This window comes from Babylonia areolata, chromosome 12 (assembly GCF_041734735.1).
Source record: "Babylonia areolata isolate BAREFJ2019XMU chromosome 12, ASM4173473v1, whole genome shotgun sequence".
Lineage (NCBI taxonomy): Eukaryota > Metazoa > Mollusca > Gastropoda > Neogastropoda > Buccinidae > Babylonia > Babylonia areolata.
In genome coordinates, this window is record NC_134887.1 from 33,787,931 (window position 1) to 33,815,468 (window position 27,538).

The 27,538-nt window shown below is 42.8% G+C and overlaps 1 protein-coding gene across 1 annotated transcript; it reads left to right on the plus strand.

The window, feature by feature from the left end:
• On the plus strand, positions 1-25,074 carry LOC143288556 (uncharacterized). Its single transcript, XM_076597154.1, has 14 exons — positions 1-111; positions 2,016-2,139; positions 2,975-3,147; positions 3,995-4,077; positions 4,659-4,786; positions 5,709-5,759; positions 7,227-7,299; positions 7,902-7,984; positions 9,597-9,743; positions 12,850-12,961; positions 14,142-14,306; positions 17,296-17,373; positions 18,777-21,759; positions 23,439-25,074. The coding sequence occupies exons 1-14, from the start codon at positions 54-56 to the stop codon at positions 23,474-23,476; spliced, it is 4,296 nt and encodes a 1,431-aa protein (XP_076453269.1). The 5' UTR covers positions 1-53; the 3' UTR covers positions 23,477-25,074.
• The last annotated feature ends 2,464 nt before the right edge of the window (positions 25,075-27,538 follow it).

Consider the following 27,538-nt stretch of genomic DNA (forward strand, 5'->3'; position numbering starts at 1 on the left):
TCAACTGCGTCCTCTCATTCGAAAAGATTGCACGTGGTGGACTGCTGCGAAAGATGGAGCAACAAGAAAAGACTCTGTTGAGAAGAATCGCAAAGAATATTGCAAAAGATGGTAAATGATGAAGACGTAATTTATTAGTCTGATTGACTGCAAGCTTTTGAATCCAACGAACCAATATTGGCTTGAAAACCCTCTCTGATATTGTTATATCCACTGATCAGATGAAAATTCTTGAACATATCATACTCATGATTTGCTATTTTCGCTTCGTGAACAGTTCGTTGGACTGTGTCAGGTTGATTAGATATGATGTATTTAATGTCTGAATTGTGTCAGTGTGTACATAACTCTTTCACTGAGAAGAATATAACGACGAGTGGTAAAACGATAAATATTAAATTTAATCTGGAAATTATACTGACATTGATTTCATTGAAGATCAGAATCGTTTAATTTCATCTGTGCGCCTTTGATTGAAGATCAGAATCGTTAATTTCATCTGTGCGCCTGCTCAAAAGCTGAAGCTTTTAACTATTCAGATAGTACTTACAAGTTTGCAAGAAGTTGTCTTTGCTACCTTCATCATAAAAGTATTGTCATGTCTTGAAAGATCTGTCAAGAGTTGAGATCATTGCCCAGTTCTGTACCAGAGAAAGTGTAAGCCCCACATGATGATGCATCCGTGTTAAGAATAAGAAACATGCACTGATGCAGCATGTTGCATCTTATCAGTTGATTCAAAAAAGCAACAACTTGTGACATATTACACTTAAATGCATTGGCATTATGATAAAGAACCAGCTCTATTTGCACAACACTGTCTTTGAAAATGTACCTGTTAGTTTTAACTAATTTATGGATCAGAAACACTCATACAGGTTACCTGATGGTGCAACTCACTGACCTAGACAGCAGTGTGGCTCAGTGTAGAAACATGTCTGACAGACTCACCAAAAACCCCCAACCTTTTGGAATGTAGCTTCAGCACTTTAATTTGTTTAAGATGACAGAATGACAGTGACAGATTTCATGAATGGCTGTTATATTATTACTCTAACAGCACACAGTACTGAAACATGATTGTTCAGTGAAGCCAAACATTTCTTTTCCAATAAAATGGTTATTGGTAGTTAACATAACAAAAACCTGAGCAGAAACAAATGATTAAATATACAAACTTCAACAGAATTGTACATTTGCAACATTGATTAATCTTCAGCCATATTAAGGATTTAATGTTTTCCTTTTATTTTATTTTTTATGGCATTAATAAGGAATTCAGTATTGAATAATCAGACAAACATGATGTTCAGACAAACATATTTCATATGACAGGAAACAATTTGTTCAGACTGATGGGGTGGGGGAAGTAGAACCATACACTACTGATACAGCTCAGATTCAATCTGAGCATGAAATTGAAAGACGGGATCCTGTGCTACTTGACTTAATGTGTGGCTGACAAATGTAAGTACTTTCTTCTGAGTTTTTTTTTTTTTTTTTTTTTTTTACATTATAATTATTATTTATTTATTTATTTGGGTAAGCTTATCTATTATTTATTCACCTTTTTTTTTCTTTTTTTTTTTACATTATGATTATTTATTTATTTATTTGTGTAAGCTTATCTATTATTTATTTACCTTTTTTTTTTCCTCAAGGCCTGACTAAGCGCATTGGGTTACGCTGCTGGTCAGGCATCTGCTTGGCAGATGTGGTGTAGCGTATATGGATTTGTCCGAACACAGTGACGCCTCCTTGAGCTACTGAAGCTGAAACTGATCTTCTGAGTTAAAAGGGAAAAACAATTATAAAACTAAAACCTGAGGGAAGAGGAGGAGACTGGGAGAGACCCAGTCACTAGTTATTTCATTTATTTGTTCATTGGTGGTATTCAGTTTATTGGAGGAATTACACAAGTACTGGTTGTAGGAGGTAAGAATATGGGTATTTTTTCCAGATGATGTTATTAATATATATTCAGACATATTTGTGTTGATGATGATTCTTTGCAGAGCCTTCCATCTCAGACAAGGAGATCAAGACGTACTTTCATCAGGTTGTTGAAGATTTACCACTCGGAGACCTCCGGAATGCTTTGCATCAGCGCAGCAAAAAATGTGTCCAGTTTTTAGTCAGGTACAAAAGTTAATCTATCAGTTTTTTAAGACTTGAATTTGTAGGGTGGCTTGAAATTAATGGGCATGTAGTCTGCTGATTACTGTGCAAATAGTCCCGTATACACCGCGATCGCATGTTCCTCAGATTCAAGGATCATTGAGAAGAAGGTATTTGGTGGCAGGTTCTAGATATAACATAGACTGTGTCTGGTATTTTTCCACCTGTGGTATTATCCCTTGTTACCGGCCTCCATGTCTTAGCATTGTCTTAGAGTCTACAAATGGAAAAATGCCAGTCTGTGATGTACTGTCTGTGCTGTTTTGCTTGGGTGATTTAGATTATGTGGAGATGTTGTTAACACTGGGATGGGCACTAGCTGTCCATTCTGCAGTGTTGTTTCCAGGATGTGTGGCATTTCTGGGTCTCTTTTGTGTGGCTTTGAAGTATTTCTTTCTTTTTTTTTCTTTCTTTTTTTTTTACCATTTTTTGTAATCTTGGGATGATGAATTAAGCGGAAGGGCTGACGTCCTCAGTACAGCCTTGTCCTGTCTACCTTAAGTAGCTTGATTGTGAAAGATAGTATGTCATGTACTGTCTTGTGCTGGTGTGTGTGGTTGTTGCTTTAAAAAAAAAAAAAAAGAATTTTTTTTTTTTTTTTACAATTCATTTTATTTTATTTTATTGACAGTTTTAGGCTTTTGTTTGGTTGGGCAGGCCTGATATATGGTCAAGCCTGTGCGGTTGGCTGGACAATAACATAAACAACAATATCAAATGTCTTCCTCCTCCTCCTCCCTCTCCTCCAAATCTTCCTCCTCCTCCTCCTCATCTTCCCTCTCCTCTTCCTCCTCAGGAGTGTGAGGAAGGCCCTCAGCAAGAAGGAATTGGAGCCAGCCTCACAGAATGGTGTCATCGATGCCGACCACACGGACAAGGAGGAAGATGTGTCACAAGGAGATGCCAACACCCCCAGAAACCCAGGGCAGGTTCCCCCTCCCTCGTTCAGTGTCGGGCACTTATCTGCTGGTGAGTTGATGATGTCTTTGTGTTGGTAAACTTTGTCCCTGTTGCTTAAACACACACACACACACACACACACACACACACATACATGCATTATCTGACTTAGTCTTTCTTGCTGCCACAAACACACAATCACAAACACAGACACCTAAACAAAAGGTAGCACTTACAGAACAACAATAGAAATGGAGTAGAAGAAATTGCACAGCTCAAAGATATGTATAAATGTTTGTTAACAATAACAACATAAAACAGAAATGTTTGTTAACAACAATAACATAAAACAGAAATGTTTGTTAACATACAACAGAAATGTTTGTTAACAATAATAACATACAACAGGAATGTATGATAACACACAATAGAAATGTATGTTGATATACAAAAGAAACACATGTTGATCAGACAACAGAATTGTATTGTTGACAGACTACAGAAATGTATGTTAATGCACAACAGAAATATATGTTAACGTACAACAGAAATGTATTTTTAACATGCAACAAAAATGTATACTACAGAAATGTTTAACACACTACAGACATGTATCATCAGCACACAAGAGAAATGCATGTTCATGCACAACAGCAATGTACGTTAACACACAATGTATCATTGTATGATAGTGTTTTTTAACACAACAGAAATGTATGTAAACACTCGACAGAAATGTGTGTATTACCATACAGCAGAAATGTACTGTTACCAGATAAGAGATATGTATGCCAACAGTAACACAACAAAAAATGTATGTCACAACACAACAGCATTGTGTGCTGACACATAACAAGAGCTGTACGTTAGCAGACAGCAGAGGTGTATGTTCACATTGACCTCCTCCCGTGTACAGGTGTGACTGGGGGACACATCGTCCAGCTTCTCCAGAGAGGGGACTACAGCAAGGAAACAGGAAACCAGATCAACCAGTTATGGGTAAGCCCGGAGATGATGGCGGCAGCTTCTTCTTCTTCTTCTTCTGCTGCTGCTGCTGCTGCTTCTGTTTCATCATCTTCTTCTTCTTTGTCGCTTTCTTCTTCTTCTTCTTCTTCCTCTTCTTCTTCTTCTTCTTCTTCTGCTTCTTCTTCTTCTTCCTTTCTCTTCCTCTTCTTCTCCTTCTTCTTCTTTTTCTGCTTCTACTTCCTCTTCTCCTTCTTCTTCTCCTTCTTTTTCCTGTTCTTCCTCGTCTTCTTCTTCCTCCTCTTCTTCTTTCTCTTCCTCTTCTTCCTCTTCCTCTGCTTCTTCTTCTTCTTCCTGATCTTGTTCTTCTTCCTCTCCTCCTTCTTCTTTTTCTTCTCAGACATTTGTTCTCAGTTTTTTTTTAGTTTTTTTTTTAATGTTACATATGTTAATGTTTTACACAAACCTAGGGTAAGCTCTCAAGGCCTGATCAGTGTGATGGGTTTGTGTGAAGACAGGGCATATTGTCCAGATGTTGTGTAGCATGTATGGGTCAGTCCGCATGCTTTCACATCTCCTTGAAACTGAAAGCGAAACTGAAACTTTGCCGCTGACAGTCGCAGATACCAGACACGGCCGTGCCGCCAGAGGTTGCAGGGTTGGACCAGCACTGTCTGCTGTTGATGATGACTGACGGCTGCCCCGACATTCGCGTCTTCCGCAACGTCTTGCATCACTGCTTCACGTGAGTGCCGCTGGGGTGGTGGGGCGAAATGGCCCGTGGTGTAAGGGTTTGTGTTACCATCTACCTGAATATCTAGTCATCAGCCCCATCCACATGTAATATGTAGCTTCTGTTCAAACGTGTGTGTGTGTGTGAGTGTGTGTGTGTACAGTGCGTGCATGCGTGAGTATGCACAAGTTTTTATATTGATATGCACTTGTATGTATCTTATTTCTACTGTATCTATGTTTGTGTATGATTTTCAATTTATGTTCGTATCTTGTTATGTACTATCCCCCCCCAATATTCCTGGTGATCCCAGTACACTTGGTAATAAAGACATATTCTATTGAGGCTTAGTGTTAGGGTTTGTTTTGCCAGGACTGTGATTATTGAGGCTGAGTGTTAGGGTTTGTGTTACCAGGACTGTCATTATTGAGGTTTAGTGTAAAGGTTTGCCTAGCCAAGACTTGCCATTATCGAGGTTTAGCGTTAGGGTTTCCATTGCCAACCCATAGATAGACAGATATAGATAGAGATGTATATATAGATATAGATAAATAAACTTAAAGGGAAAACTGATTGACAGTTGTGTTGGTATCACAAATTCTCAGTTTCACTGTGTTAAAAAAAAAGTTGTTTTTGAGTAAAGATTTATGCAGATTTTCTCACATGTGGAGTTATTTCCCTTTGCTTTAAACTGTATCAGTTTGGAATTTTTTACTGAGTATAAAACATGCAGATATTTTTTTTTTTCTGTCTTTTTTTTTCCTATCTTTATCCATATCCTTTTTTCTTTTCTTTTATATATATATATATATATATATATATATATATATATATACATATATATATATATAGAGAGAGAGAGAGATTTTCATTGCTTTTATAGGAGAACATTAAGTGGATGTTGTATTTGAGGTTGTTTTTTTTTATGTTGCAGGTTTCTGACCAGTGATTTGGAGAGTATCAAGTCCTTGGGCCCAACAGAGAGGTGATTGTTTGTCACTGAGTCTGCGTTAGACCAGTTTAAAATGAGGATCAGGGCTCTCGAATTTTAACTGTCACACACTTGCAGTGTCAGTCAGGAGATGAAAGCAACGCTCCCAGAAACACATCATTTTAGCAAAAAGAAGCAGTGCCCAACAAATGATAATTATGTATTTGCACTATTGTTTCATGATAACTTGACATAATTAATTAGTTAAAAGAAAAATTCTGTTTACTGTTATTGGAAAACATTCACCATACGTTAACTTGGTAGCAATGGGGCAGTTGTAGCTCGATGATGTCTCCTGTGAACTATGTTATCTGACTGTCAAATGTGTGCAGCTAGTTGGGAATCAGGGTGTCTTTAGTGGTTTTTGTTTTGTTTTTGTGTGTGTGTGTGTGTGTGAAAATACCCTTGCTAATTATTACCATGCTTGTGTAATATGCAATTTGTCACAGGAAAATTGTCATGGTGATGATGTTGAAGAGAAAATATAACCTTCATTGCAAGGGGAAAAAAAGAAAAAAAGAAACACATCTGTGAAGTGGGTGATCCTCCAGTGTGGTCCCAGTCTTCCCACTGGAGCCCACAGTGCAGTTGGAATTCTTTTGTTTTTAAATGCTTTTATTCATTCATTTTAATAATAATATTAAATAATAATTTACATTTATATAGCGCCCTTTCTCACTAAGAGCTCAGGGCGCTTTACATGAAAGAAAAATATTACAAGTAACACAAAACGTTCATAACCACTCTCAGAAACCCCTGCCCCCACTCACACTCTCCCTTTCCCACTCTGCATACGTCCAAAGTGAGCTGACATGGGTGGTGTTGGAGAAAAGGAAGCTGAGAATACTTACAGATAGGTTTTAAAAAGATGAGTCTTTAGCAAGAAGCAGAAACAGAATTAGATGCACGGATATGATGAGGAAGGTTGTTCTAGATGTGAGGAGCAGCAAAGAAGAAAACGTTCACCATAGGTTCTTGTATTGACACAAGGAAGTTTCAAAAGGTAACAGTCAGAGGAAAAGCAGAGATTTCTTGTGGAAGTGTAAACACTGATAAGGTCAGAAAAATAAGTAGGTCCTACGGAGTGGAAAGCAGAACAGCAGAGACACGCAACTTTGTGTTTGATTCACGTTTCAATGGGGAGCCAATGTAGAGTGCGGATTCATTAATCGTTATTAGTATTAATTCTATTACACATGTCAAGTCTGATTTTATTTAGGTTGGATCCTGTGCAAATCTGAAACTTTTGGTTGGTTGTGGATTTTGTTGTTGCAAATTGACAACAACAACAACAACAACAAAAAGGAAAGAATGAAAAAAAAACAAAAAAAAAAGCATGAATGACCATAGGGGATACACTAGCTGTATTGAACTTGTGCATGTGTAAATAGTAGGTCAGTGCAGTTTCTTTGAGGGAAGAATGTTGATTTTTTTTTTTACTCGTACAACGTTTGTTTTCAGGGCGCGTGAGAAGTTGGAGTCACTCGCCAAGTTCCTGAAGATGTGTCTTTTGAGACGGTCACGGTTTGCAGAGGTGTGCCAATTGTGTAAATATATGTATATATCTATATATAAGTATGTATCTATCTTTCTATCTATATGCATATATATATATATATATTTTTTTTTTTACACACACATATGTTTATATATATATATATATATATATATATATATATATATATATCTAAAGAGAGATATATATATACATGTCTATATATGGTGAATGATATTGATAAATCCTGTTGTCTACATTTTCTATGACCGAAGTTGTAGTGGTTGTATGTGACAAGTGTGTGCTGTATGCGTGTGTATCTTGCATGTGTGTATCGTGTTTGTGGGAGATATGCATAAATATACACTTCATTGTTTTTTGGTTTTTTTTGCTTGTTTGTTTGGTCTTCTTATCCACATCACAAAGATGATAGTAGTTAGTTTCATGATACAATTGAAGAATGATTGAAATACAGTCGTGTATAAATGTGGTTGTTCTTGATATGTAAGTTACATTGTTGGATTGTAAGTGTGTAAACACATCTTGACTTTATGAATTGATGATTGTGTACTAGAATTATAGTTAACAGGGCATGTTTGATTTCATTCCCTTTTTTTTTTTTTTTTTTTTTTCACTTGCAGGATACAACAGTATGTCCATCAACCACCGACTTTCTGATTGCGTTGGCATCTATATACCTGGATCTGTTTATTATAGTGTACAGGTGAGAAAAGGGATTGAAGCTCACACACGCACACACACACACATACACACACACTCACATACACACACACACACACATACACACACACACACACACATGTACACACACACACACACACACACACACTCACATACACACACACACACACATACACACACACACACACACATGTACACACACACACATACACACACACACTCACATACACACACACACACACACACTTATGTGCACACACACACTCTCTCTCTCTCTCTCTGAGTATCTCTCTCAAACTTGATCAGTCTAAATCTTCATTCATGTCACAAGTGCCCAGTACATGATATTAAACACATGTCTGTTAAAAATTAAAAAGTACCTTCTTGAAAAAAAAAAAGAAAGAAAAGAATGTGTGTTTTGATTAAGAATCCAGTCTACACAAGCTTTTCAAGTGGGTTCATCACAAACTTGTCCAAAAACGGCAGCTCTGGAGATAAACGTATTGCACGTTGTGCTTTCCCAGGAAACTCTTGTCTTACACTTTTTGTCTCAACAGATTTCTCTCAGTGAAAGTTTGGCTGCTCCTACCAGGGAGAGTGTTGCTACATTGCAGAGCCACCTTTTTGGTTGTTTTTTCTCTGTGTGTGGCATCTTTTAGTGAGGAAAAGTCTGTGTAGAGAGCAAGGAGGTGGAGGTGAACAGTGGTGAAGAAGGCCTGTAGTTTGACGTGTGGCGATGGCGCTTCGTCTGTTCGGAGAGCAGAGATGCCAACTGTTACTATTTTACCGTATTTTGTTACGCTTCATCACAGTTTATTCCTACGTTGCGTCCAATGTCAAAATTGTTCCGACGAGATCTTTTTTGACTACATAGCATGGTCACATGCTTCCCTGTCGTAACATTGCCCAGACGCTCTAGACCTATCGATCACGAGGCCAGGGCAGTCACAAGTAACCTTGGTCTCATGTGAAGATGCTCAGCTAATCACGTGTGTGTTTGCATTGAAGCAGCATTGAGTGGACCAGTCAGTTTAACCGTAGCAGTTATACTGTGTTGCAGGTAGGTCCAAGTGTTTGTAAGCCTTGTTGATAAAATGTATGTTTGCTGATGTGGCTCAGAGTCTGAGTGTTCCTACCAAATTCAGAATGTTCCTACCAAATTTCCCGATTGTTCCTACAAGCACTTGACAGGGGTTGGCATCTGTGAGAGAGGAGTTAGTGGATGTGAACAGTGGTGAAGAAGACATGCAGTTTGACGTGTGGTGATGCTACTTGGCTGTTCAGAGAGGTGGGTGTGAACAGTGGTGAAGAAGACATGCAGTTTGACGTGTGGTGATGGTGCTTGGCTGTTCAGAGAGGTGGGTGTGAACAGTGGTGAAGAAGGCCTGTAGTTTGACGTGTGGCAATGCTGCTTGGCTGTTCAGAGAGGTGGGTGTGAACAGTGGTGAAGAAGACATGCAGTTTGACGTGTGGCAATGCTGCTTGGCTGTTCAGAGAGGTGGGTGTGAACAGTGGTGAAGAAGACATGCAGTTTGACGTGTGGCAATGCTGCTTGGCTGTTCAGAGAGGTGGGTGTGAACAGTGGTGAAGAAGACATGCAGTTTGACGTGTGGCAATGCTGCTTGGCTGTTCAGAGAGGCAGAGTTGAGCGTGGGAGAGCAGAAGCAGATGACGCGGCTGGTGAAGCAGCTGACGTCTGGAACAGGGGAAAGAGCTCTGGACGTCTGCCTGCAGATGTCGGTGGAGGAGCAGGAGACAGCCTACTTCTGTCCCCTGATCAGGTGCGTTGATCCACTGATTGAACGACTGGTTGCTATGGATCCTTTTTTTTTTCTTTTTTTTTCTTTTTTGTCACCCGATTTTTTCAAGGTGTCACTGCGCTCGGACAAATCCATATATGCTACACCACATCTGCTAGGCAGATGCCTGACCAGCAGGATAACCCAACACGCTTTGTCAGGCCTTGAGTGTGTGCATGTGTGTTTGCGTACCTGTTAGAGTGGATTTTTTCGACAGAGCCTGAGAGGACAACACAAATGTTGCCATGGGTTCTTTTTCAGTGCGCCAAGTGCATGCTGCACATGGGACCTTGGTCTATCAGCTCATCCGAATGACCAGACGCTCAGTTTGATTTTCCAGGCAAACTTGGGGAGAAAGGGGCGAGGGCGGGATTCGAACCCACACCCTCACAGATACTGTGTTGGCAGATTTAGTGTCTTAACCGTTCTGCCACCTTCCTTCCTCCACCCCATCATCTTTGCACCATTTCCGTGGCAGTCCCACACTGCTCATTCAGAGTTCCCACCCCCACCCCCACCCCCACCCCCATAAGTGTGCTGAATGCATGCTACACACTGGACCTTGGATTATCATCTCATCCGAATGACTAGCAACCAGACCACCGCTCAAGGCGTAGTGGTCGGGGAGAAAATTCTGGCGAGTGTGGGATTCGATCCCATGTGCTCAGATTCTCTGGCTTCCATTGTGGACACTTTACCACTTGGCCACCACCCCACTGGTGACGTGAATCTCAGCCTCATACTCTGGAGATCTGTGAGAAGATGATCAAGCATTGTGGAAAAACAACTTACAGTTTCTGTACACCATTACCAGATATGTAAGAAGCATTATCAGTATGAAAGCTATCTATCTGTCTGTCTATCTATCTATCTATCTATCTACCTATATATCTGTCTGTCAGTCTTTCCAATGATCTATCTATCTATCTATCTATCCAACGATCTATCTATCTATCTAGATGTTCTTTTTCAGTTACAAAGTTAGTCTTTAATAAGTGAAGCAATTTGTTTCTTGAATTCAACATAGCCCATCTTCCAAAACTGTGCAGACTTCTTCATTTTTGTAATTGTAATTCAGGTTCCTTTTGAATTGATATTTACTTTAAGTTTAGTTTTTATTAGTTTTGCATTTGGAAACCGGACATTTTTGGTTCCAAAAAAAAAAAAGAAAAAAAAGTTAAAGTTCCCATAAACCTGTGCAGCATCAGGGCAGTGAGTCGATATCCACAGTGTCCAGGGTGCAGCAAGAAAGGCGGGGGGGGGGGGGGGGGGGGCAGTCCTCTCTGTCTGTCGTTTTTAAACCTTCCCCGACCGAAGTCGGGGACCCGTTCACACCTGGGTGGAGTGAGGAAAAAAAACAGAGCAGAGCGCTTTTCCCCCAGAACACAACACCATGCTGAAATGTGGGGGGGGTCAAATCCTGATCCCTGGTGCCCCTGGATCAGAAGTCCAACGCCTGGACTGATTTTTTTTTTTTGACTCACTTGTGTAAACAAAGTGAGTCTATGTTTTAACCTGGTGTTCGGTTGTCTGTGTGTGTGTGTCTGTGTGTCCGTGGTAAACTTTAACATTGACATTTTCTCTGCAAATACTTTGTCAGTTGACACCAAATTAGGCATAAAAATAGGAAAAATTCAGTTCTTTCCAGTCATCTTGTTTAAAACAATATTGCATCTCTGGGATGGGCACAAAAAAATAAAAAATGAAGCCTAATTATATGCAAACTGCATTTACTGTTATATTTATATTTTTTGTATTCTCTAAACTTGGCACTTTGATCTGACATTCTGATCCAACAACAAGAGCAGTCATTATTATCATTTTTTGTTCAAACAGGAACTTCTTTTGCTAAGCATGGAAGTTTTATTTTATTTTGCAAACGTTTTGGTGCATATAGTAAAAAAGGGAAATTACTCTGTAATTAATGCTAGGGGACTTAATTTGCTTTAAACTGATCTTTCTCATCTTAAACATTACATTTTGAAATTATACTCAATACATAAAAAGCTTGGATTTTTTTTTTAAAAGTGTATCACAAGTGAGTCTTGAAGGCCTTGCCTCTCTTGTTGTTTTTTTTTGCCTTGTCGCCATCAAACTGACCCAGTGAAATAATCAGATCTGATATTTTGTCTGTCTGTATTTCTTGATGTGTGCCGATTTTCATTCTTTTTAGCATCGTGTTTGTTAGGGGGGATACTGTGGAGTGGGAGGATTGTTGACAGTTGGTTGTTGACTGTTGATGTTGACTGTTGTTGACTGCTGTTGGCTGTTGACTTGTTGGTTGTTGACTGTTGGTGTGGACTGTTGCTGGTTGTTGACTTGTTGGGTGTTAACTGTTGTTGGGTGTTGTTTTTTTTGGTTGTTGACTGTTATTGGGTGTTGACTGTTGTTGTTGGGTATTGGGTGTTGTTGGTGGTTGTTGACTGTTGACTGTTGTTGGTGATTGTTGACTGTTGTTTGGTGTTGACTGTTGTTGGTGGTGTTGACTGTTGTTGGGTGTTGACTGTTGTTGGGTGTTGACTGTTGTTGGTGGTGTTGACTGTTGTTGGGTGTTGACTGTTGTTGAGTGTTGGTGTTGACTTGTTGGTTGTTGACTGTTGGTGTTGACTGTTGTTGGTGGGTGTTGACTGTTGGTGTTGACTGTTGTTGGTGGGTGTTGACTGTTGTGTGTTGACTGTTGTTGGTGGGTGTTGACTGTTGGTGTTGACTGTTGTTGGTGGGTGTTGACTGTTGTGTGTTGACTGTTGTTGGTGGGTGTTGACTGTTGGTGTTGACTGTTGTTGGTGGGTGTTGACTGTTGTTGGGTGTTGATTGTTGTTGGTTGTTGACTTGTTGGTTGTTGACTGTTAGTGTTGACTGTTGTTGATTGTTGTTGGTTGTTGACAGTTGGTGTTGACTGTTGTTGATTGTTGTTGGTTGTTGACAGTTGTTGTTGACTGTTGCTGGTTGTTGACTTGTTGGTTGTTGACTGATTGTTGTTGGGTGTTGACTGTTGGTGTTGATTGCTGACTGTTGACTTGGTTGTTGACTGTTGGTTGTCAGCTGTTGGTTGTTGACTGCTGAGTGTGGTGTGTGTGTGTGTGACCAGACACCTGATGAGGGAGCAGCCAGACCAGAGGAGCGTCAGCCATTACCTGCGCTACGTGCTGACCGCACGCAGGTGGAAACACCTGTGGTCAATGCTGGAAGATGTTGTCAAGGTCACTCTGGTTTTGTTTTTTTTCTTTGTTTGTTTTTGTTTTGCTTTGTAGTTGTTGTATTGAGAGTTTTTGTGCATGGTAGGTTTTTGAGGTTGATTTTGTGTGTGTGTGTGTGTGTGTGTGTGTGTATGTGTGTGTGTGTGTCTCAGTGAGTGATAGTGTGTGTGTGTGTGTGTGTGTGTGTGTGTGTGTGTGTGTGTGTGAGTGTGTGTGTGTGTCTCAGTGTGTGTGTGTGTCAGAGAGAGAGAGAGAGAGAGTGTGTGTGTGTGTGTGTGGGTGACAAGTTGTTCCACAGTGGGACCTCCTGGTAAAACTGTGACTGACATTAACTCACACATACACACATTGGGTCTTCCCGTCTCTCTCCCTCCCATCTCTTGCATCTAATTTCACATCCCTGTTGTGTATTGCTTATTGATGTGGGGGTTTTTTTTGGGTTTTTTTTTTTTACATTAATATTTGTACCATGTTTTGTGCATGCATGTATGATTTTTATAATGTTGCTTTTGTGAATGTTTTGGCTTTTTTTTTCTTCTTTCTTTTTTTCCTCTCTTCAGTTTTCTTGCCCAGAGGGCCAGATGTAAGCACACCATGCTTATTCCATTACCCTCAAGAAATAAAATTTCGTTCGTTCTTTCTTTTGCACCCTCCCCCCTCTCCCCTCCCCTTACCATCTCACACGTGCATGATTAACCCCTTGACTGCTGTGAAAAATACAGTAGGAAGTGGTGTCCTAAATCAGTATCCGGAAACATTTGCCATAAACTGAGAACAAAGTCTGGAGGTGTACCACTCTGGGTCAGATGCATGAGTTTTCAAGCTTGCAAAGTTATCTCCCTTCTGTTGTTGATGTCATCAGTGATGTCACAGGGACTGTTAATTTTCACGGGCATGGGAGCGTGGGGGTCAAAGGGTTAAGGGGACCCTGGACCCCGGCAGCAAACCTGTCAGCGTTCACAACTCGGTCACTCCCAGCTGTGATTGTTCGTTACCGGTGGATATGCGTCGTTTTTGACACATGCCTCAGAATTCTTTATATCGTAAAATGAAATTTTGGTCCTTTATTGGTTTTTCGTTACCGATGGATTTGCGTTGTTTTTTACACATGCCTCAGAATTTTTTATATTGTAAAATGAGATTTTGATCCTTTTAATTGACGTTTTTCTTCTTACCTGATCAGGAAGTTCGCTCGCTGCGAGCACCCAGAGGGTTCATGGACTGGATGAATCGGTGGAGTCCTGAAGCCTGCCATCACCTGCCTGCCGACCGCAAGTTCAAGGGAAGGGCCGTGACGGCCTTTTTGCTGGATGATGCGGACGAAAGCATGATCAGCTCGTTAATAAATGTGAGTAGCAGGGGAGGCTCGCAAGGTTTCTCACAAGAGAGAAAGAAAGGGGGATTGGGCAACGCTGCTGACGGGCGCAATAGCCGAGTGGTTAAAGCGTTGGACTGTCAGTCTGAGGGTCCCGGGTTCGAATCACGGTGACGGCGCCTGGTGGGTAAAGGGTGGAGATTTTTACGATCTCCCAGGTCAACATATGTGCAGACCTGCTAGTGCCTGAACCCCCTTCGTGTGTATATGCAAGCAGAAGATCAAATACGCACGTTAAAGATCCTGTAATCCATGTCAGCGTTCGGTGGTTTATGGAAACAAGAACATACCCAGCATTCACACCCCTGAAAACGGAGTATGGCTGCCTACATGGCGGGGTAAAAACGGTCATACACGTAAAAGCCCACTCGTGAGTGAACGCAGAAGAAGAAGAAGGGTTACGCTGCTGTCTAGGCATCTGCTTAGCTGATGTGGCGTAGCGTACATGTGGATTCGTCCAAATGCGGTGACGCCTCCTTGAGTAACTGAACTGAACTGAACAATTCTCAGTCGGAAAAAAAAAAAAAAAAAATTATTGAGTAGAATGTGATGAGCTTGTAAACAGTGGATTTGGGTGTTTTCTGTTTTTTTATTCTCAAGATAAAAACATTTATTCATGACATGTGAGGCGTTTTTGATGAACGAGAGAAGAAAACACCCACACATGCACACACAGAGATAATTATAGAAAGAAATGATGCAATAACATCCTCAACAATAAATAAACAAATGCAAAAAGAAACAAACAAAAACACCAAAAAGCGGAAGAAGTACCAGAGACAACTAGAGAGCAGACACGCTGAAGAGAGAAGGCCTTGTGCGCTGTCCATCAAAGGTCAAGGTCACAACATGGCATATCTAGGAAAATGTAGAAGCATGATTGAACTTCGGTTTTTCATCCAAATCTTCATTAAACTTGGTATGGTTATTTCTTTTGGCCAGATAATGAATAGTGTGTGTGGCAAATATAGAGGTCAACATCACATCAAAGCATGATGTCTTTTTTTTTTTTTTTTTTTTTTTTTTTATGCTATAATTCCCTCATGACATGTTTTTCCCACGTGATGTACTTGGCAGTATTGTTGGGATTAAGTGGTTATCAAGACAAGACAAGACATGCTTATTTCGGGAAACTCCACAAGGGTACATGAACGATACACACTTGAGTCTAATATGCATGTGTTTGTGTGTGCACGTGACTGAAGCCTGAGTGACTGAATGACTCAGGAAACGAATGATGAGCGCCCAGAGGCAGCTGTCAGTCGGCTCTACCCTGGTAGGCAGCCTGATGTGCAAATGACTGTGTTTGAAAAGCGCTCAGAGCTTGGCCACTGAACAAACATAGGCACTGTACAAGTATTGATAATGAAATGAATCTAGGTGTTGCCTCTCTCACTTTGTGGTGAGTTGAAGCGTAAAAAGATAGACACAATGTAAGTACCAGTAATGCAGTGGTTTTAGAAGGCGTTGCCTCTATCATTTTGTGGTGAGTTGAAGTGTAAAAGATAGAGGCAATGTAAGTACCAATAATATAGTGGTTTTAGGTGTTGCCTCTCTCATTTTGTGGTGAGTTGAAGTGTAAAAGATAGAGGCAATGTAAGTACCAATAATACAGTGGTTTTAGAAGGTGTTGCCTCTCTCATTTTGTGGTGAGTTGAAGTGTAAAAGATAGAGGCAATGTAAGTACCAGTAATGCAGTGGTTTTAGAAGGCGTTGCCTCTATCATTTTGTGGTGAGTTGAAGCGTAAAAGATAGAGGCAATGTAAGTACCAATAATGCAGTGGTTTTAGAAGGCGTTGCCTCTGCTCTCTCATTTTGTGGTGAGTTGAGGCGCTTTGACAGAGTCGGTTCAGCGTTGGCGTTGTGATCCAGTGTTCTTCAGTGATCAGAGTTTGGAACCCCGTTTCAGTTTGGTGCCGTGTCCTTAGGAAAGGCACTTCACTCCGGTTTTCCTCAGTCTACCCAGGTGTGAATGGGTACCTGACTGGTAGGGGGAGGTCAAAACGGCGGTAGGAAGAGGACTGGGCCCCACGCCTTCCTGTGCCGAGCCCTGGACACAGTTTCAGTTTCAGTTTCAGTAGCTCAAGGAGGCGTCACTGCGTTCGGACAAATCCATATACGCTACACCACATCTGCCAAGCAGATGCCTGACCAGCAGCGTAACCCAACGCGCTTAGGCCTTAAGGAAAAAAAAAAGGTGAATAAATAATAGATAAGCTTAAATAAATAAATAAATAATAATTATGATAAAAAATTTTTAAAAAAGGTAGTAGTAATGAAAATAATAATAATAGTAATAATAATAATGATAATAATAATAATAATACTAAATAAATAAATAAGACAACAATGATGATAAATAAGCAAATAAATGTAAAACATGAAGACACACATTCACACATACACCCACACATGCACAACAGATACGCACCAAACATGCAGCTTTACACATATGAAAGCACAGTCAAATACACATAAACGTACATGAGCTCCTGGACACAGTGGATGTGAACCGACTGTCCCCAGGTGGGCGAAGAAGACTGTGGGGGTTGAACCCTGGAGTGACGGGCGCAATAGCCGAGTGGTTAAAGCGTTGGACTGTCAATCTGAGGGTCCCGGGTTCGAATCACGGTGTGACGGCGCCTGGTGGGTAAAGGGTGGAGATTTTTACGATCTCCCAGGTCAACATATGTGCAGACCTGCTAGTGCCTGAACCCCCTTCGTGTGTATATGCAAGCAGAAGATCAAATACGCACGTTAAAGATCCTGTAATCCATGTCAGCGTTCAGTGGGTTATGGAAACAAGAACATACCCAGCATGCACACCCCCGAAAACGGAGTATGGCTGCCTACATGGCGGGGTAAAAACGGTCATACACGTAAAAGCCCACTCGTGTGCATACGAGTGAACGCAGAAGAAGAAGAAGAAGGACCCTGGAGTGTTGCGCGGCGTGTGTTGCAGGCGGTTGCTGTCCAGACTGAGGGGACCATGGAGGGGGACGCTGACAGCAACAAGGACCTGACAGAAGACAGTTCACAGGTGTGTGTCCTGTGGGGGGGGGGGGGGGGATTGGGTGTGTAGGGGGGTGGAGTGGATTGGTTCGTTTGTTCTTTTGCTTAACGTCTCTCCACATTTGTGATTTTAGACGAAAATCCATTTTCTCCCTCACCCATGTCTTAAATCGTCACAACTTTCCATGTTACTCTCTCTTCAATTAGCATTAAAAAAAAAAAAAAGAAGAAGAATATAAACGAAATAAAATAAACTAACTAGTCAACCAGTAGAATCACAATAAAGAGCCGGTTGGGCTCCAAATTACACTCTGAACTATTTCAAATACATGTTGATTATCATATAAGACATTTCTAACGGAAGCAGATCGAACTGCAGATTTTGTAAAGGACATAGGTAAATATGGCTTTAACTGGTCACATTTATAGATGATATGCATGGGGGTAATTTCATTGCTGCAAACGCAAGTCACATTTGAGGTATTTTTTGTTTTTATGGCATCCAGTCGTAGTGAGTGTGTGTGTCGCTCTGTGTGTGTGTGTGTGTGTGTGTGTGTATTTGAGGGAGAGTGGCTTTTTTTTTTTCTTTTTATAAATATATTTCATCTGATTTTGTGTTCACCTGTAAAGTGCATTGTACGAGATTGAATTAACTCTCTCCGGATGAAGGAATGCATGAGCATTCCTACATAAAATGTATTCGGTTTCAGACGACAGAATGGAATAGCATTTTCAAGAAATAAAAATCCATCACGCGCTGTACACGTGATTCTGTGATTAGCCAAGCAGAGTGCGCTATTCTGGGTCACTCCACAATTGAATGGTATGATTGGTCAGCCTGCCATGTGTGGCCCGTTTCGCACACACACTGACAAAGTCACTGACCAGTCGTCTGCTCGCCTGTTAGCAAAGCGGGCTCTTCTTAAAAATATTGTGAAGCGAACAAGGCAGCGACGGCAACGTTTTAGGGTTGCTGAAGTACTTGAAATACTACAAACTGAAGGGTCGGACATTGAAGAGGTGGATGACGACAAAGAAGAAAGTGAATTTAATGCAGAAAGCAAGCATGGGTATGGTGATTTGGGGTGAAAAATTGGCAGTATTTTCTACACATGGCAAAACTGTAAAAATAAGTTGAGAAATTTGATTTTTTTTTTTTATATGTAATAGCTCAACACGTAATAAACCAGTTCTGAAAGTTTCATTTTCTTTCTCTGTATTTTGTGTTTTTTGTAATCTTTTTCCAAACCCTTACAAATGGGCCGTCTGTGGGGAAAAGCAAGGGAGAAAACTTGTCGTCCTGAGTGAGTTAACCCAATTCAGGTCATGAATACTTGTCATCTCTTGTAAACAACTATTTGACCAGATTAGTAAATGAAACTTTGATCACTTAGAGGTGTTTAACGCAGTTACCTTTCATCTTCTTTTCAGCTCCAACCCGCCAAGGTGGCAGACATCAGCAAGAAGTCAAAGAAGAAGAAGAAGAAGACGACCGTGACCATTAACGAAAATGAGGAGCTGGGATTGGACAGTGACGACCAAGCTGTTGATTCCATCGTCAGTGGAAACCGTGGAGCTGCCAAAATTGTTTCTGAAAATGCTGTGAATGGACAAGAGCTTGAAGACAATGTAGAGGTGTTCGACTGGACCAGCTTTGGCCTTGAGGAAACCGGGGACACAGCGGACATGATGAACAGCGGGGATTTGTTCATGATTGACAGGGGAGGAAAGCGGTCATCCACCAGGGAGACAGGACCCCCCGTCAAGAAGAAGAGGAAGGCGGAGGTGCCACCCCCTCCACCCGCCGAACAGGAGTTGGGAAGCGCTGTATTCTTCATCGACCGCGGCCAGGGGAAGAAGGCGAAGAAACCTGCGGCTGAGATGTTTGAGGAGTCAGGATCTGCGCCCCGGAAAGTGAAGAAGCTCAAGGATAAGGATGGGGATGATGGTGATGAGAGTGGGGAGGAGGGTGGTGAGGGGGAAACAGGGGTGGTGGCAGAACCCAGCACTGCACAGTCAGCGTCACTGGTGGCAGAACTGAGGACAACGAAGAAGAAGAAGAAGAAGAAAGAAGGGAAAACCGTTGAGGAGTCTTCAGCACCGGCTGCTGTGGAAGGGAGGACCAGGGAGGAGACAGACTTGACTGGAGGTCCAGGTGAGGAGAACAGTGCCTGCAGGACACCCAGGGAAGAGACGAAGAAGAAGAAGGCAGGAGGGTCAGGTTCTGCTGGAGAAACGCCTGCCGCCCAGGGGGACAAGTTTCTGCAACAGGTGGACCAGAACTCCTCTTCAGCACCAGGGGAAGAACCCAAGAAGAAGAAGAAACGAGCCTCGGATGTAGCTGGACACTCACCATCAGGAAAAAAATTCCCGGAAAACCTGCGCTTCTCTGCAGACCAAGGGGAGACCAGCGACAGGGCATCAGGCGGGGAAGTCTTGGCTGAAGGACGAGAGGTTGACGGTGTGGAGGGACACAACAAGAGGAGAGGCAGCAAAGGGGAAGGCAGAGTGAGGGAGACAGACGAGGAGGGGCGAGGCGGTGAGAAAACGGCAGAAGAGGAGGCGAAGACACACAACCGTAGCGTTGGTTCTGCGTCGGAAACCCCATCCGTCTCTCCAGGACGCGGAGAGAAGAGAAAAGCAAAGAGAAAGAGCGACGCAATGGCACCAGCTGAAAACACCTCCTCAGACCAAACATCCCACACACAGAGGGCAGACCACAAAGGGAAGGCTCCTAATGACTCTCTTCCCAGCCAGGACACGTCTTCTGAAAAGGCAGCCCCAGAGCAAGACGCCTCGGCCAAAAAAAAAAGGAAGGGGTTTGAGAGTGTGGCGCAGTTTGTGTCACCCACCACCCGGTCGGTGTGTGAGATTGCCCAGGCCGTCAGCGCCCAGCTGGAGGTGTGGTCAGAGAGCAGCGCCAGCCCTCAGCCCGAGGTCGGCGCGACCTCCCACACCGGGGGCCTGCCCGCACCACTCACCGCCAGCCAGATGGTGGCCCGCCGCAGGGCGTCCATGTGGACAGCGGGGCAGGAGGTGGGCTCCGACCCGCATGATCGTCACAGTCACCATAATACCAACAATGATTCCTTCGTGCCGGACTCCGTCTCCAACAGCGAGGGCGAGGGGGTGATGGCCCCTGACCTCCGCGTTCACCTGAAAACCCAGTCGCCTGACGCCGGGCAGAAAGGCTCCTCATCTGCCGAGTTCACCTTGTCCCCGGTGTTTGTGGACCGGGCAAAGTCTGCGGGCGGTGCAGACACGGTGCGGGTCAGTCCTGGAGGTGTCAGCAGCACTGAGGGGCAGGGGTCTGGACGGAGTGAGCGGCAGAGAACTCTGTCACCGGCAACAGCAGGGGCTGTGGAGGAGCAGAGTGCTGGGGAACACAGACCTGAACAAGCGTCGGGGAAGAGCAGCAGTCGTGGACGCCAGGACACGAAGAAGAGGAAGAGTTCGAGTGAAGAGAGGACCAAGGGGGATGTGGAGGAAGCCAGAGGGAGTGCCACAGGTGCAGAGAAGAGCTCTGCAAGAAGGAAAAGCATCACCATGGAAATGGCTGATGAAGCAGAGACAAAGAGCGGTGTTGATGCCGATGACAAGAACCAGAGTCCCCTGGAGAAGACGCGGAAAAGGAAGAGCTCTGCGAAGGAGGCAAGAACAGAGACTGAGGACGTGAACGGAAGACAGTCTGCGACCTCTGGCACTCCGCAAGAGGGCGCCAAACCAAAGGCGAAGACGCCCAAGAGCACAACCCCTGTGTCCCGCAGAACACGGTCGCACCGGCAGTCTGTTGCCCCTACAGTCTCAGCAACTCTCAAGGCCAAGGACACCGACCCAGAGCCCCCTCAGGAGAACACCCCTGCTGTGAAACCCGTTGGGGCCAGGGAGGTGGACAGGGACTCTGTCAGGCCCAGCTCAAAGGCCAGCAGGGACGCTCCTTCGGTTCCCAAGGCAGGTCCTGACCCATCCACAGTCAGACCTGCGAGGAGGAAGATGGCCGTGCCGTCAGAAGGAAAGGCCAGCACGGCCGTTCCCTCGGCCACCAGGCGCAAAGCCTCTCAGCCCGCCAAGTCAACAGGTGCCGGATCGAAGACAGTTTCCAGGAAATCACTGGGGCCCCAGGTCACGTCGCCCCCGTCTGAGCCGGGTGAGAGACGGACTGTGAAGCAGCCAGCAGAGAAGAGGGGCAGTTTTACCAAACTGAAACCTGTCGCTGAGCGCTCCGTGTCTGCGGGCGCCAAAAGCCCTAAGGCTGCCGTGAAAACAGGCGCCAGGGAAACAAAGGAGGCCGACGTTCAGAAGTCTCCGAGGAAGTCTTCGGCCGGCAAGACGTCGCCAGTGAAGAGTCCATCGTCGTCATCACTGGCCTCTGTCAGCCCTGAGAGACAGACCCGATCCCTTTCACGCAAGAAAGGTAAGTTCAAATCAGATCAAATCAACTTTGGCCATACTGATAGTTTATAGCCCAGCTAACTGCAAGGAGGCCATTCGGGGCTGACTACCTGTCAGTTTGTAAAGCCAGTCAGAAAGAAACCCAAATAATGTTAAAAGGTCTAGTTGTTATACTTGTTTTCAATGATAAAGACTGGTTCACCAAAGTTTAGTTCAGTCCAGGCAAAGTTCAAAAATCAAGTTGGAACATTTAATACCTTAAGGAACTGAAGAACTGTGCAGATGTATATCTGGGAACAGGGCCTTGACTGAAGCAGATGTTTGCTGCTTGCTGTATGCTCTTGTTGTTTTCATGTTTTTACCTGTTGGCAACTAACACAGGTAACGATCATGATCACTGACACTGTCAGGTGTAGCTGCTATTCATCCATCTCTCAGTGTCAGTCCGTCAGGTGTTGCTGTGATTCATCTCTCAGTGTCAGTCCGTCAGGTGTTGCTGTGATTCATCTCTCAGTGTCAGTCCGTCAGGTGTTGCTGTGATTCATCTCTCAGTGTCAGTCCGTCAGGTGTTGCTGTGATTCATCTCTCAGTGTCAGTCCGTCAGGTGTTGCTGTGATTCATCTCTCAGTGTCAGTCGGTCAGGTGTTGCTGTGATTCATCTCTCAGTGTCAGTCGGTCAGGTGTTGCTTTGATCCATCTGACAGTGTCAGTCTGTCATGTGTTGCTGTGGTCCGTCTGACAATGTCAGTCTGTCATGTGTTGCTGTGATTCATCTCTCAGTGTCAGTCCGTCAGGTGTTGCTGTGATTCATCTCTCAGTGTCAGTCCGTCAGGTGTTGCTGTGATTCATCTCTCAGTGTCAGTCCGTCAGGTGTTGCTGTGATTCATCTCTCAGTGTCAGTCCGTCAGGTGTTGCTGTGATTCATCTCTCAGTGTCAGTCCGTCAGGTGTTGCTGTGATTCATCTCTCAATGTCAGTCCGTCAGGAGGTGCTGTGATTCATCTCTCAGCGTCAGTCCGTCAGGTGTTGCTGTGATTCATCTCTCAGTGTCAGTCCGTCAGGTGTTGCTGTGATTCATCTCTCAGTGTCAGTCTGGTGTTGCTGTGATCCATCTGACAGTGTCAGTCTGTCATGTGTTGCTGTGATCCATCTGACAGTGTCAGTCTGTCATGTGTTGCTGTGATCCATCTGACAGTGTCTGTCATGTGTTGATGTATCTGACAGTGTCAATCTGTCATGTGTTGATGTGATCTGTCCATCTCCCAGTGGTCTTCCAGACCCTGTGAGTATATTTTTTCCCCTCTGTCATCGAATGACAGTGTTCAGATCAGCAGAGGATGGCCAGAAATGGATTAAGCTGGATCAGTTGATGGGTGTTTTCCTGTCATCTGTATCAGTGCACACGGAATGAATTGTGTTTCTCAGTGGGGTTTTTTTCTTCTTTTTTTCCCCTAGACTTTCTCACTCCTTCTGATGCCATTTTGCTACTGTTTTATGTTCTGTTAATTTTTTCATTTATCTTGTGAAATGAATAAAAACTTTTTTTTTCATCCCCAATGTTATGTTCTTACCATTTCTTTTCCCTTTTTTATTTGTCTTATTAAACAAACTTTTTAAAAAAAAGAAGGAAAAAGAATGAATAAAAATAAAAAAGAAGAAGAATACTCAGCATTAGTCTTACACCTGTGTCTGTATTTTTCAGGGTACAATCTCCGAAGAAGTATCAAGATGGATCATTAACAGTCGACCTGGACACAGGGAGACAACTGTGTCAGCAGTTTTTGGACTGGATGGGGAGGGACTGGAACGGACTGGGGGGGAAAAGGACAAAAAAAGAGAAAGAACGAAAAAGACACATTACTTCAAGTCCTACATGGGGATTGGACAACTGCTTGGCAATGCTGTTGAAAGTTTGTGGTACAATATGTATTTATTTAGTCCTTTAAAAAAAAAAAAATTATATATGACACATAAGTAGCGCCAATCTTCAGTCAGCAGCCAAACTCTCAGCGCTTCACAAACGCCGAGTCATTTGCACAAATGGCTGCCTACCTGGGTAGAGCCAGGTGACAGCTGTCTTTATTAGTTGGTCTCTCATCATTCGTTTCCTGTGTCGTTCAGTTAGGCTTCCATCACATCATGTGATGGATATCATTTGGAAATTGTGCACCGAAAGGCCCGTCACTCACACTGCACAGTCTGTCAGCCCATGGTGGAATCTGACGCAAGCGTCAGCATGACAAAAGGTTGAACCTAAGTTTTTTAAAAGAAAAGAAAAAAAAAGTCAAGTGTGAAGGAGGTAGATTTTAAAAACATGACCAATAACACACAGTTGATTGATTCATCATGTAGTAAAAAGAGATGTTCATCATGTAGTAAAAAGAGATGTTCATCATCATGTAGTAAAAAGAGATGTTCATCATGTAGTAAAAAGAGATGTTCATCATGTAGTAAAGAGAGATGTTCATCATGTAGTAAAAAGAGATGTTCATCATGTAGTAAAAAGATATGTTCTTCCTTTTGCCATCCTCTTCGTTTTAAACTTGTAACTCGGTACTTTTTATCCATTGCATTTCTTTATTTATTTACTTATGTTCAGTTAAAAACTTGAGTAAGAAAAGAATGTCTTTGAAATAGAATATAAAACAAATGGAGGATTTTGGAAAATAAAGTCTGGATGTGCGGCTTAACCAGATTTGAACTTGGATGGGTTGTTTGTCATTCTTCTAAAAACAACAACAACAACAACACCAACAACAAACAAGAACAGAGTTTAAAAACAAATGTTTCCTCAGTGAATTCATTTGTACAGAAATAACCAGGAACAGGTGGTATGTGTGTATGTTTAATAACAGACATTATTATTTTTTTTTTTTTTACGATACTGAATGCAATCAATAGATATTGAAATAAGCTGTTGTGTGTAAACAGGTGTGTGAAATACTTAACAGTGCCACACACAACATACTAAGTAAATCAGTGAAAACAATGAAATAATAAAGCCCTAGCTTAATTTACTTTTGTTATGGATAAGAAGCAGTGTTCCACTGTAATTAAGGTGTCATTATGGTTCACTTGCTGTATTTATTATTACATGAGATGCCATGTGCCTTCAGTTTATTGTCCAAATGATTTTGAGTGGGTTGAAAAAACAACAACGTTTTGATTAATAGAAGTTCAAAAGCAAAGTCATATTTGGTTGGTAAAAGCTTAGAAAGTAATCAGTGTCCAATCTCAAGTTATATTACACACTTGGGAAAAGAAATTATGCATTCATGTCATTATTAACTTTGGAAGAAAATGGTTGAACTGAAATATTATTAATTTTCGTTGTCATAATAATTGTTGGAAAAAAAATGTGTGTGTTGTTTGTGTATGTGTGTTTGTGTGATTTGGTGTGTGGGTGTTTGGAGGCATAATAAAGTTTCAGTATCAGTAGCTCAAGGAGGCGTCACTGCGTTCGGACAAATCCATATATGCTACACCACATCTGCCAAGCAGATGTCTGACCAGCAGCGTAACCCGACGCGCTTAGTCAGGCCTTGAGAATAAAGACAAAACCGTACATACATGAACAGCACACTTGTGAACTGCGCTCAGATTTTGCCGCATTTAGTCAACACACACACATACACACACATGCACGCACACACACATGTACACATATACTTACACACACACACACACACATATGTAACTGATGCATACACTCTTTGTGTGTGTGTGAGCGAGATATTCTTTGTAATCTTTCTTCTAACTGCATCATACTGTTATTGCATACAGGTTGACTGCAACTGAGTTATTGAAATATGTGCACACGTGTATTTGCACGCATGGCATGTATGTATGTGTATTTATGTGTGTGTGTGTGTGTGCCTGTGCATGTGTGTATGTTTGTGTGTGTGTCTGTTGGGTAGACTGGGATCGTCAACCAGGGATGGTAGGACAAACCTCATCCCAAACCTCTGCTGTCTTGCAGTCATGCTCATTCATGAGAAAGACCATAGAACAAACCACACACACTCACACACACACACACACACACACAGTCACACACACACACACATATGCGCACACACGCGCACACACACATACACACACACCATTTTTCACCCTCTGCCCAATACCGTTCCCTCCACCACGCCCCGCCCTCCACCCTCCCGCACCTCCCCCCCCCCCCCCCCCCCCCCCTTTTTTTTTTTTTTCGTCTAATATCACTTAAAGTGGAAGACGTTAAAACTGAAGACTACTACTACTACTACTACTACAAACACACACACACACACACAAGTTCATAAACATATACACACACTGAATCAAGAAGGTAATTTGTGTTCTTTATCAATAAAATCTCAAAATGCATGGAAAATTTATTCTATGCATTTGCATGAAACACAGTTTAGAGAGAGAGAGAATACACGTAGTCGAAAAATATGTTTTGAATTATTTTTGTCATTGCTCAATCATGAGTTGTGTGTGTTTTGGGGTAAACTCACTTCATGGATCAGCCCTGAACCCAAACTTCCCGAGCCATTATAACCACAACTCGAAACATGTTCAAGTTCAGTTTCTCAAGGAGGCATGACAGTTTGTGTTACCTATCAGGGGGGATTTCTTACAGTTTTGCAGGAGGACAACTCTTTTCTTGCCGTGCATTCTTTTTCAGTGCACCAAGTGCGTGCTGCACACGGGACCTCGGTTTAACTCTCTCCATACGAACGGCGAAAGAGACGACGTTAACAGCGTTTCACCCCAATTACCACCATCAAAATATTGCAAGCGGAAGGCTCTTATACTGAAGAGGTGAATGTTGACAAAGAATACCACAATTCTGACGACAGAAGCTAAAGGTTGGGTGGTTGAGACACCCACTGGACATCCGAGGGGTCTGTGTAGAGGAGAAGAGAGGGCTGGCCGTACTGAGTGAGTTAAAGTCTCATCCGAATGACCAGACGCTCAGTTTGATTTTCCAGTCAAACGTGGGAGAAAGGGTGAGACTGGGATTTGAACCCGCACCCCCACGGACACTGAATCAGCAAATGGGCGTCCAAACCATTCAGCCACTTTCCTGACGGGCGCAATAACCGAGTGGTTAAAGCGTTGGACTTTCAATCTGAGGGTCCCGGGTTCGAATCACGGTGACGGCGCCTGGTGGGTAAAGGGTGGAGATTTTTACAATCTCCCAGGTCAACATATGTGCAGACCTGCTAGTGCCCGAACCCCCTTCGTGTGTATACGCAAGCAGAAGATCATATACGCACGTTAAAGATCCTGTAATCCATGTCAGCGTTCGGTGGGTTATGGAAACAAGAACATACCCAGCATGCACACCCCCAAAAGCGGAGTATGGCTGCCTACGTGGCGGGGTAAAAACGGTCATACACGTAAAAGCCCACTCGTGTGCATACGAGTGAACGTGGGAGTTGCAGCCCACAAACGCAGAAGAAGAAGAAGAAGAAATAAATGGACAAATGAATAAATAAATGTATAGGAGGTCACATATATATGAGATAGCATATTCTGGTGAAGGAGATGAGTGCGGTGTGTTTTTGGATGTCAACGCCAACACACTGTGTTGTGTTGTTTCAGTCATAACGCTTCATTTCCTCCTCTTCTGCACCTGCTCGTTCTTCAGGGCTGCAGACACTCACACGCGTACGCTGTTATGTGTGACTGTGTGCGAACACATGTCAGTGTGAACAATGTGTGTGTGTGTGTGTGTGTGTGTGATTGAGGAGCAAGAGAGGAGGAAAAGAGAGAGAGGGATAGGAGGAGGATGTGAGAGAGAGGGGGTTCTACATA